Source organism: Neomonachus schauinslandi, chromosome 4 (genome assembly GCF_002201575.2).
Source record: "Neomonachus schauinslandi chromosome 4, ASM220157v2, whole genome shotgun sequence".
NCBI classification, from domain to species: Eukaryota; Metazoa; Chordata; class Mammalia; order Carnivora; family Phocidae; genus Neomonachus; species Neomonachus schauinslandi.
In genome coordinates this window covers 158,580,010-158,592,014 of record NC_058406.1, presented here as the reverse complement: position 1 = coordinate 158,592,014, position 12,005 = coordinate 158,580,010, and the positions used below count along the sequence as shown (strand labels likewise).

Sequence of the window (12,005 nt, the reverse complement as noted above, 5' to 3'; positions counted from 1 at the left end):
GCACTTTTATTTTTAAAGCCATATTCCCATTATAATATTAAAAATGTAAAGCTTTTACACCTACAGTCAGTTTTCATCAGATGTCTTAAATATTTATATATGTGCCTCACATTAAGGACATATTCTTAGTTCCAAAATAATACCTAACACCAACAAAAATAAAATCATATACAACTGTTGTTTTTGAAAGCACTTACTTCAGCATACTGCTGACAGTATAAGTGGTTGTGTGGATTAGTCATCATTAGCTCCTCTAAACAAAAGGCTGCTTTAGCATAGCTGAAAAATATGAAGAGGAGAAATCAATTTTAGAAGTCACATATACCATCTTAGCTAAAATAAAAATAATTAAAAATAATTTAAAGCAATGCTGGAAAATAATTTTAAAACAATTTTAGTGATGTTAGACATTTTATTCCCCAAATTTAAAAGCTTCAGTAATAATATACTTGCTATGCTGAATTCTTAAATACAAATAACAAGGCTTAAATTCTGAGGCAGCCTATGAACAATCAGTAGATACTACATCCTTAAAACTGGGTCACTATTATGACATCCAAACATTATTCACAACACAGACTTCACAACCTTGGATCAGGTTACATATAAAATAACTTCAAGTCCATTGATCACTGAATAAAATACTCAAATAGCTAAAGTGTAAAGAGGAAATAAACATTTTATTAAATACTATCTATTCACAAAAATCCTTTATTGACACCTATCTACCAACATATTCTATTATAAAGACTTTTCATTACTTGTTTGCCAATATGAAATCTAATGAAGTTATAAATTTTTAAACCCATGAAAAATAGATCAAGTTAGTGGTTTTGATATGCACTCTACTACTATTTCATCATGTGGTAAAGAAACAAACATCTTGCTAAAAACCTGAGGAGAGGACTGCTAAAAGGGCTCTGGAAAAATGGTTTTACACCACATGACTGTAATTCCCCTCAATGTATTTTATAAGTTTAAAGCAATGCAAATATCGCCACTATTTATAGGAAATCCTAAAGAACAAAGGTGTTGTAAAATTTATTTCCAGTGAAAGGTGACGACAGTACCCAACACAAAAAGGCTACCTACAGTTATTTTTGGCATTTGTCACCAACATACAAAGCTACCTGTCTTTACACTAAGTCTGATATACTTACTTTTCAAAATATACATCCTGCAGTTTCACATAACGTGTACTAATAACAGCTAACTTGTATTATTTGTGCTCATTATGTATCATGCACTTCTCTAGGTGTGTTATATATATTAATTCATTTAATCCTACCAAAACCCTGGGAAGTAGGAAATTATCACCATTTTATAGTTGAAAAGGCACACAGATGCAAACCGAAACCTAGGCTATGCCACTGCAGACAGCCTGCTCTTAACCACTGTGCATACTACCCCTACATACTCCACTCAGTGAAAAACCGTGGTAATGATGGCAGTGATGAAGAGGTCAATGTAACATAAAAATGGGTACAACAATCAAACCCATAGGGCCTGAGAATCCAAAAACACCCTATAGATTACCAAAAATCATAGCATTTTAGATGTATATATACACACTGTTATCAAGGATCATACAGCTATTTAGCCTTTTTCATTTTTATACCCCAAACCTCGCACTGGTTCCTGACATGTGATAGGTATATAATAAATGCCTGAACAAATGACTGAATAGATGTCTAGAACAAAAGTATTATAACTACCTATCTGATATATATTTATCATTCTATAAAAGAAGAAAGTGGTCTCTACCTTAAACACTCAACTTTATCATAAAGACAGTTCCTTCTAAATATGTTCCTTTTACTGAAGTGATGCAAAAATTCATATTAATGCTAAGAATAAATGTTCTTACAGATTTAAATGGGTTGAGCACAACTGTGACTCTGGTTTTTATACAAAATAAAGTAAGATAAAATAGGCAGGTATGAGTTTCTACTGAAAAATAAATGCCAAGATATTTTTCTCAGAAATTATTCAGTATCACATACAGAAGAGGATCCCTTGCTTCCAATTTTACAAAGTATAAAATCAAACTGATTTTGTGGATAAAGAACCAAATAAACTTAGAGCTAAAAGGAGAAGATGGTCCAATACAGTTTTCTCCAACAGAGGTTCACTCAAGAGTATTTAAACCATATGGAAAGTGACTAGAGTGACCATTTTCTCAATTCTCCCAAAAATGATACATAGCCAATTCCATTTCAAATGCATAAAAAAGTTAATTCATTACATACAATGCCTCAATGATTAGAGAATTAAGATTATTTGAATCTATTTAAAATAACTACTAGTATTAGTATGTTAGAGTCAATAACTAAATAAAGTTTCAAAGTTCTTCTGTTCCTCACAAAAGCATTTGTGTAGGTTACATATCTATCCCTACATTGTTTTATCAACATTATGATTTTTCCTTGTAGGATTTTGATAATTCCGTTTGTTATAGAATTTTATAGTAAGGCTGAACCTACAAAAAGGAACCACAGTCACAATCACAATTAATTTATATTATTAATTGCTCCTTGCTGATAGAACATCTAGTTTTAACTACAAATCAAATAAAAAAAGTGTCTTTGTTCAAAATACATATTTTTATTTATAATATTGGTAGTACTAATGTACACATCTTAACTAATTTTTTATACTTAGAACAAATAAAATGTCTCAATATGGTCAAATAGTGTGATATATATCACTGCAATCACTAAATAGAAACCAGAATTTACAAATCAGAAGCAAATTTAAATAAAAGAAACTTAAAGATATTTAAAAAAAAGCACATGGCAGAATTCTATATCCTCTTTAATCCCTGTAACAACAATGAATAGACTTATATGAACATTCTACTTTGGAAATTTATTTGAAGTAAAAATTCTAGATCTATAGTAGCAATGCTGCCTGTGACCTATTATATTTAAAAGAGCTTATTCCTACTTATTCTTATGCAAAAAGAATGCCAAAATGAAAAATAGATCTCACAACTCCTAAACTGCTACATTTTGCCACTGTGCCCACAAAACTGACATCCCACAGTAACTTACCTCTTTGCCAAAAACAAACAAACAGTAAAATGAAAAAACCCTACCTACTACAATGACTTGCCCAAATAGGTTAAATGAATTAAATGAACAGATTCTGATTTCCATATAGTTTCAAAAAATCTGGAGATATTTATTTCCACTCACCCTAAGCCTGAATATTCCCTCTGTGTTCAATTAGAAAAAATAAATGGGAGGTCATTTTGTAAATAACTAGCTTCAAGACCAAAAAAAGTTTTGTGATACAAGGTAAAAGAAGAGGTTGAACACAATTATCATTTCCCCTAAAAGGAAATTACTTTTCAGGTGCTTTTTTGTCTTTTTATTTCTTGATTTCTTGGGATTTTTCAGGTCATTTCTCTTAAGTATACATTCAACTCTATCTCAGTGAACTCTTTAGAAACTCAAAGCAAAACTGAATGTGGCAATTACAAGGCGAAGCAAATAATAGTAATAAATTTAATTATAGGTTAAAAATAAAGTATGGCCTATTTTAGAACTAAATATAAAACTATCAGAAACATATGCAAAAAAATAAAACTGAGAAAGAAAGAAAACAGAGGTGATATATTTATGTAGTTCTTAGAGGACATAAAGCAATAAAAACTGATATATCTGACTATATAAAAATATGACGTTTCTATAAGTTAAAAAATCAATATTAAAAAGACATATAACAAGGATATATTTGACAAGGCAAAGGTTCATATCATTTATATAAAGAGCTATTAAAATTTTTTAAAAGTTGTAACCAATTTTCACCTAACAAAATTTACAGACTAAAAAGAATGATAGCACCCAGTGTGTTAAGGGGATGTTAATAACTGCTGATGTGAGAGTAAACTGATGTTACCTTTCCAGCGAAGAACTAGAAATGTTTTATCAAAACCACTAAAAATGTGCATATCATATAATCAACTAATTCTACTTCTAAGAATTTAGTCCAAGGAAACAAAATAATTAATACAGAATTATAGTAAAAATGAAAAAAAAAGAAAAGAAAAAAAAAAAAAACAAGCTTTCTATTCCCTTAGGAAACTGATTAAGAACACTAGAGTACATTAATAAGATGGAATAATATAAAGCCATTAAAATCACATAGTGAAATATTTATTGTGATAAGGAATGTCTGTCAAAACATAACTAAGTGAAAATCATAAACTATAAAAGATAATTCTATCTTAGGTTTCTGTTTCAAGAGGTACTGAAGAAAAAAATATAAATTGTAGATAAGTTAAGATGATGCAACTACACTCAATTTGGTCTTTACTCTTTATTGTGTTTTCCAAATTTTCTTTGTTAGGTATCTCTTTAATTAAAAAATTCTTTGATTAATCTGAAATGTTTTTTAAAGCTTTTAATCACACCATCTTCAAAAGGCACAAAACCATTTTAAATAACTGTCATCTGTTTTAGGGACAAAATAAAACTAATGTTAATTGTTTTACTGCACTCCAAAAACTCAGTTTCATGTTATTTAAATTATATACTATATACTTTACAAATGTTGACTTTAAAGCTATGAAAAATGGAACACCTGAACTAATATAACACTGTATGTTAACTATACCAGAATAAAAATAAAAATAAATTTTGGAAAAAAGCTATGAAAAATGGAAACATCACCATTTAAGCCAAATGCCCTACCACTCTCACATACATAAGAGAATCCTGAGTACGTTTACATATGTGATCATATAAGCATACATACATCTAATATGTCCGTGATTCAGGAAATAATTTCCTAATGAAAAAAAAAAAAAAAGATTCTGACAGCCAGAGCACAGAAGAGAACTGAAGAATAGTTCCCACAATACAGTACATATTCATTAAATCACAGCTATTACTTTTATTTTAGCCTCTGGTTTTACTAGAAATACGCAGATAACTACCTTAATTCTCCATTTCACATTACACATATAGCCCTGGGCAAAGCTAAGACATAGTGTCTTCATTCTATCTTATTTCCTGCGTCAGCTATTTGTAGTATGAGAATGAGGTTAACTATTCATACACAGTAAGAATATGCACATAAGAATCTGATTCTATTCCCTCAGAAAGAAGAAACGCAACAATGTGATATACTTCAGATTTAGAAGAACTAAGGGGGAAAAAAAAATCCTGCCTGTAGATGGAGTTTAGCATTAACGCTGCAATATTAGAAAACTTGCACTAAGACGAGGCTAATCCTCTCACACTGGGATTTCCTCCTGTCACTGCATCAATAAAAAAGCTAACAAAAACATTAAATATCCAATAAGCAAGTTCCTACAGCATTCAACATTCTTGATCATTCCTGGTCTTTTACCCAGGCAACAGAATGCTTCTACTTTGGAAGAGTTGATTCTCTTAATACGAAGGCTAATAAATGCATACAATTGACAGAATTTTTAAACAGCAGGGAGTATAATACTCTTTGTATATTAGAACAATTTAGACTCTAAAAATTCACAATTTTGAATCACTAAAAATAGCCTTAGCTCAGCAAATGCAGACCTTTCTAATTCCAAGGAATCCATCTGTATTTGAAAAAAAAAAACTTCTCTCTCAAACAAAAATAATTTAGCAAAACACAAATGACCTAATTAAAGCAATTCACATATTATAGACAACAAACTGATGATTTTTCATTTTTTATTTTGTTCATTTAAAATGACATGATTCATATCCTCTCACCGAACTTTCAGAAACCAAGTCTTCTGAACTTATATAATAGTGATAAAAACTGCACTCCTACTAAAATTTACAACTTACTCATGTTCATTGATATAAAGTTCTGCAAGTTCATGCCAAGCTTCTTGGTCCCCAACAAATCTGGTGAGAGGAAAAGGGGGGGAAAAAAGTGTGTAGATATTCTGTAAATGAACAGCATGGAGGCAAAAAGGAAAATCAAATGCAAATTCCATTTTAATTAAAAAAGATTTATCAGAATAACAAAACACAATCCTCTTGTAAGACACTCACTGTTCCAGATACTCATTCAGTTCCCGAATGGCCTCCACATTTTTCCCCTGAGCTTTTCGAATGGCAATCTTACGCTTTCTTGCAGCCTATGGGTTGACATTAATAAAGGATTAGGCCCTCATGATTCCCTGGGTTTTTGTAAAGAAGGTAATTTGACTGTGCAAATTATTATCTCAATGCCAGTGAAATTCCATTGTAGAACTACTGCTTAGTGGGAGTTTATAAACATACCCCATGACATCCCACTGGGGAATTCAAACATTCCTCTAACAATCACATATGCTTTACTTTTGATGTACACAATGTATGCATCATTTCATTCAAATAAATAACCATCCAGATTCTGATAATTACAAGCCAGCAGGGAATCCTAATCTTTACCCAGCCTAAAGTCCTTTACTCTGTCTCATTCATAAGATTTGTATGTTAAGAGATAGAGGGATAGTGGAGATTAGGGAAAAAAATCTCACCATGGCCACATGAATTATAAAATATAGCTCCTGATAACTTTTTTCACAGTTTTAAGAGAAATAACTACCTGTAAGTCTTTCAAGAATAACACAGGACCAGAAAAAAATATTTTATAAATAAACAAAACATCTAAACTTGCATTTTAAAGTTTTTAAAATGATAAATATAAATATCAGTGTCATTGATTTATGCATTCATCAAATATGTACTGAACACCTGTTTGACAGGTACTGTGCAAAACAATGAAAATATGAGGACAAGAACAGATAATTCCTTATTATCTCATGAGAAGCTCATGAGAAAAAGACACAGCAAATAAAAAGACAATGATAGAGATATCTAGGGTGTCATGCAACATGGAGGAGAGCCTAACACAGGCTGCGGCAGAATGGAGGAGGTGTAAGGGCCAGAAGCAAAGAGGGCCCCAGATGTGATACCTGTACTGAAATAGAAAGAGCAAGGATACATTAAAAAAGCAAAAGAGGGAACTGTTTGAAGGACAGGGCATAGATGGAGGAACATAGAACAAAAGTAAAGAAGACAGCAACAGTGTCTTCACTGTTAATCAATATTACTGATATCACTGATAATCAATATTATCCATTTGAGGCTGGAGTTAACAGGGACTGGAGGGCACTATGCAAATTATTAAATTTGTATCTCTTCCATCTCTGTTTAATTCAATGCAGATAGCTAAGCAATAAAACAAACAAAAGCTATAGCTAAGTTAAGTTTATTAATTATGAATATGATTGTTATTGTTTTATATAATACACACTCCACAAGATGTAGACAAGGAAAGTAAAACGAATGGGGCCTCTTTGACAAATGGAGCTACCTGTCATGGGTGGAAAAGGTGGGGGTTTTTCTCTGAAAAAGTGAGAGTCAAAAAATCAGAGAGAATCAAGAGACTCCCAATAAATAAGACCATGAGTGATATTTATAGTAACAATGATAACAACATTTTGGCAACAAAAAATGAAATGTGTTAAAAAATGTATTATCCTTGATTATTCAGCTCATGCCAAAGGCCTAACACAATGCCTGCCAAACGGTAGGTACTCAAATATTTTTGGAATAATTTCACTACGTACAACAATGAAAGTGCCATAATAAATGTACCATTTAAAAAGCCTGAAGAATTCAGAAAGAAAGTAAAAGAAAAGCTCTAAAAGTAACTCAATCCTAAAGACTTTACGAAGAATATTAGACTTCAAATGAGAGTCTTCTCCCAAGTTCTTCTGAAAATAGGTGATGGATAAATTAACATATAATTAAGAAACTAATTTATTTTGGATATATCATATCTAATTTCACCAATCCAACATCATTTGAAACATTTAACTCTTTATTCCTTTCATTTATCATAATACTACTTCTTCTATAGACAATATGGTAGAACAGAGTCCACATTTTAAAATAAAAAAGACAAGAAACAAATCCCAACTCTTGGCACTTACCAGCTTTCTAACCAAAGGCAAAAATACTACCACATGCTGACATAAGAACCAATTTTTACTTATCATGATAATTTTAAATAAGCATTAAAGAGGGATTTCATTTCTGGCCAAGACGGGATCAGGTTTACCCTCTTGCCTGAACCAACCAAAGAACTAGATTAAATACGCAAAATAATTTTTAAGGCACAGGACAACAGGCAACAAAGAACAGTGATCCCTGAGGGGCTGGAAACAAATGAGGTGAGCCCTGTTTTTATTGCCCTGGCTCATCACTGCTTTGAGAGAGTTTCAGGGGTCCTGTGCAGGAAGATTAAAGGCTAGAGTTTGTAGACATAGCACTGGAGAAGAAAGAATACAGAATAAAAACTCTAGATTCCTATTAAATCTCAAGGGTTTCCCTCGAGTACCCAGCCTTGTACTGATCAGTGCATGTGTGTGAAAAAACTACCCAAAGCCAAGGAAAGAACCACCAGAAAAGTTTAGGGGGAAGTGTCTGGAGCTCACATAGGGCTGGGAATAGTGCCTCTTTCTACCAGCCAGACTGGAAAATGCCATGATTTCTGTGGCACTGGCTAGAATACCCAGAAGGATGTAATGGGGAGTAACTAGCTAGCCCTATAAGCACTTTCTGGACCTCTCTAACAGAGACCCAAAAGGATCAAATTGTTTTCAAGTAACTTAATTATATCCCACAAGAAAGCTCAAGAACATATTTTGGGAATATAAAAATGGAAAAGAGCAAAGAGAACTTTTGAAGATGATAGTTTTGTTCACTATCTTGACTGTGGTGATGGCTTCACAGGTGTATAAAAACATTAAAACTTAACAAATTGCACACCCTACTTAAATATATGCAGTCTATTCTACATCAATTATATGTCAAAACAGTTTTAAAACAGTATTAATTGGACTAAATGTTAAGTAGAGTCTTGAATATTTATCAATTTCCATTTATTTCTTTTAGTTTTTTTTTTTTTTTTTCCTGTAAAATATGTCAATGTTCTGAATTTTTCTAAATGTCTCATTTGGATCAATCTTTGCAAATGTCAGTTTAAGTCTTAAAAATGAAAACTGTTCTACATTTTATAAGTGATTTTAATAACAGTTAGAATTCCTATTATAAAATATAAAATATTAATGACCATGAACAAATCTTCATCAAACTTGCTACATGCCTTCTGTAACATTATGTACAAGGGGGCTACCCAGCAATTCTTCTTGAAACTCTTGTCATATCTTAAAAAATAAGATACGGGGTGGGGGGGTAGGCAGGGGGAGGGATACTACTTAGGAAAGGATTAAAGGATTAAGGTCTACCAGCAAAATACAATCTACATCTCTCCCTACTGCAGATTCTGGGACCCAGAAAGAAACAGACCATTGGCCAACAGAAGGAAAGCAGTATTCTGGGTTCTTCCAGGGCTTATGCCCATGATCGTGGGAAATGTGACATTCTAAAAAGCATCTTCACCCTTGGCACAGAGGCAATTACATCTAATTCTAAAACAAAACTTCAAATATTTGATAAATCACAATAGGCAGTTCACAATTCAAGGTAAAATCTGATCTTTCTGAAATATGAAATTCAACTAAAAAGACAATAATTAACATACTTCCTTCTGAAAAGTATTCATTCAGCAAGTATTCACTGAAGGCCTACCATATGCTAGGCATTAGTTCATGCAATGGACATAATTTTTTCCCCCAAGGAGCTTTCAAAGGAAGAAAAGCCTACTTTTATTTTAAAAGCAAGCAAACAAAACCTGACTGGTGTTTAGGCAACCTAAGGGATAAAAGCTCAGTGAACCTAATCCAATATTTGACTCTCACAGGTTAATGACTAAAACTTCCACATTTGAGAGTTACCCTTCTAAAAACCATTCACGGCTAACTAATTTTAATTGTTTGTGTACTTTCACTGCAAAATATTCTTTCATCCATTCCCTATCCCTTCCAATTCCACTTGTCCTAGGTTTAGACCCCATAATCTCTGGCGTAGGACTGAGGGGCCTCCAAATTCCAAATATTTCATCTCTGTACCTCCTTCAAACTATCTCCCATATTATTAACAAAGTTCTTTCTAAAAGTATCTGGTGGTATTTCCCTAATCAAAATTTGACTTTATTGTCCATTTTCTTTTTTTCTTTTTAGAGAGAGCAAGCAAGTGTGTGAGAAAGGGGGGTGGGGCAGAGAGAGAATCTTAAGCAGGCTTCATGCTCAGAGCCTGACACGGGGCTCGACCTCACAACCCTCAGATCATGACCTGAACCGAAATTAAGAGTCAGATGCCCAACAACTGAGCCACCCAGGCACCCCATTCATTGTCCGTTTTCTAAGAATAAAAATTAAATTCTGAAGTGTCGCATACGAGATTGGCCATATAGGCCATCTTGTTGCATCTCCAGTCACTTTGTACAATGAACCAATTCAGAGGTATATTGTTCCTCAGAACCCCAATTTTTCTCAGAGGTCAATGAGTAGGGAAGAAGGGAGAGGTTAACTATGTAGAGCACCAGAACCATGCCCTTTCTTCAACAAGAACAGAAATAAAATTTCATCTGAAAAACATATTGAAGGAGGCAGTTAAGAAAAATACAAATGGCTTTTTAAGCATATTAAAAGATATTCAACATCACTCATAATGCAAATTTTAACAAGATCATGTTTTTTACCAATTAGACTGGCAAAGGTTAAAAACAAAAAAGCTGATAGTATACCATGTGGGAGGATACAAGAGAAGAAGCACTCTCATTCCACAGAAATGAATATGGATGGCTAAAAAGCCTTTGTGGAAGGAAATTTGGTAACATCTATCAAAATTTAAAATGCATGGATCTCCAGACTTAGATTCCAGAGGAGGAATCCATCGTACAAATGACATTCACTGCAACACTGTACCTGGGAGGAAGATATCAAAATCAACCTAAGGGTTTATCAAGGGGGACTTACTTCAAGAAACTGTTTTTCAAGAGACTTTTTTTCATACATCATGCAACACAATGCTATGCAGCTATTCAGAGGATGTAAGGATGTGCTGACATATAGCATGATCTTTACAACGACTGCAAGGTAGAATATGCCACCATTTGCATTTCCAACAACTCTCTCTGTAAAAAGGAATACACTAATACACAAGTGCATATTTGTGTGTGCACAAGGGAAAAATCTCTGGAAGAACACAAGAGAAACTTAATAATGTTTGCCTAAGTGAAGGAGGATGTGAGATCAGGGGTGAGAGAAAGACTTATTTTTCACCATATATTCTTTTGTATTGTTTGTAATTTTTAACCTGGGTATGTATTACATTTTCAAAAAAATATTTCACAACCTTTTAAAAATAGATGGGGGGAAAAGTCCATTTCAGCATCCTCCCTAAAGAAAATTTGAAAACTTCCTTTCTAATCACTTTATTCTTTCTTCCCTAGGTAGACTTTGTACTTAAATAGTGCCAAGGTTTCATTCATGAGATAATGAGGACATTCCACGGTCCATCATCTTTGCTTCATTTCAACCACACTCATCCTTCAAGGCCCGCAAGGCTCAAAAATCACACAAAAAGTGACTAAAAATTTAACAGTCTATTTTCAAAGTCCATAATCTGCTCACTACACCACTCTGCATCCCTAAGTACAAGGTCAAGTGGGTGTCTAATTTGTTCTATTCCCAGCACACTGTAAGCACTCAACAAATGTTTTTTTGAAAGATTAATGAATGCATAGGAGAGGGAAGCAGAGCTCCTTAAAACCTGAATGAACAACCTCATTTCTATACTGGACATCTAGAAACATAGAGGCACAAGACCAATAATAGAGTCATATGATCACTTTTATACAACGCAAAGAAGAGCTAAGTGTAAAAGCTTGAATTGTAACTATGGATGAGGGTGCAACTAGACTTTCCCACCTTTGAGGTAATACTTTACAGTTGCTTTGAAAAAATAAATTGTGATGTCTTCTACACTGCCACTTAACTGTTTATGTAACTGAATTCTTCCCCTACTAGACTTAATGAGCTCTAGGTCTTATATAGTTTTGTGATCTCCCTCAAAGTCTACCACAGT

At 33.1% G+C, this 12,005-nt stretch overlaps 1 protein-coding gene across 3 annotated transcripts in view; it reads right to left on the bottom strand.

Moving 5' to 3' along the window:
* The window catches only part of EMC2 (ER membrane protein complex subunit 2), a 43,889-nt gene that overhangs the window by 14,008 nt on the left and 17,876 nt on the right, over positions 1 to 12,005 (bottom strand). For all 3 annotated transcript variants that reach the window (XM_044914280.1, XM_021688355.1, XM_044914279.1), the window contains exons 6-8: positions 6,015 to 6,100; positions 5,805 to 5,864; positions 198 to 279 (exon numbers count right to left, since the gene is read on the bottom strand). In XM_044914280.1, coding sequence (XP_044770215.1) covers positions 198 to 279; positions 5,805 to 5,864; positions 6,015 to 6,100 — 228 coding nt within the window. The remainder of the gene's footprint in view (positions 1 to 197; positions 280 to 5,804; positions 5,865 to 6,014; positions 6,101 to 12,005) is intronic.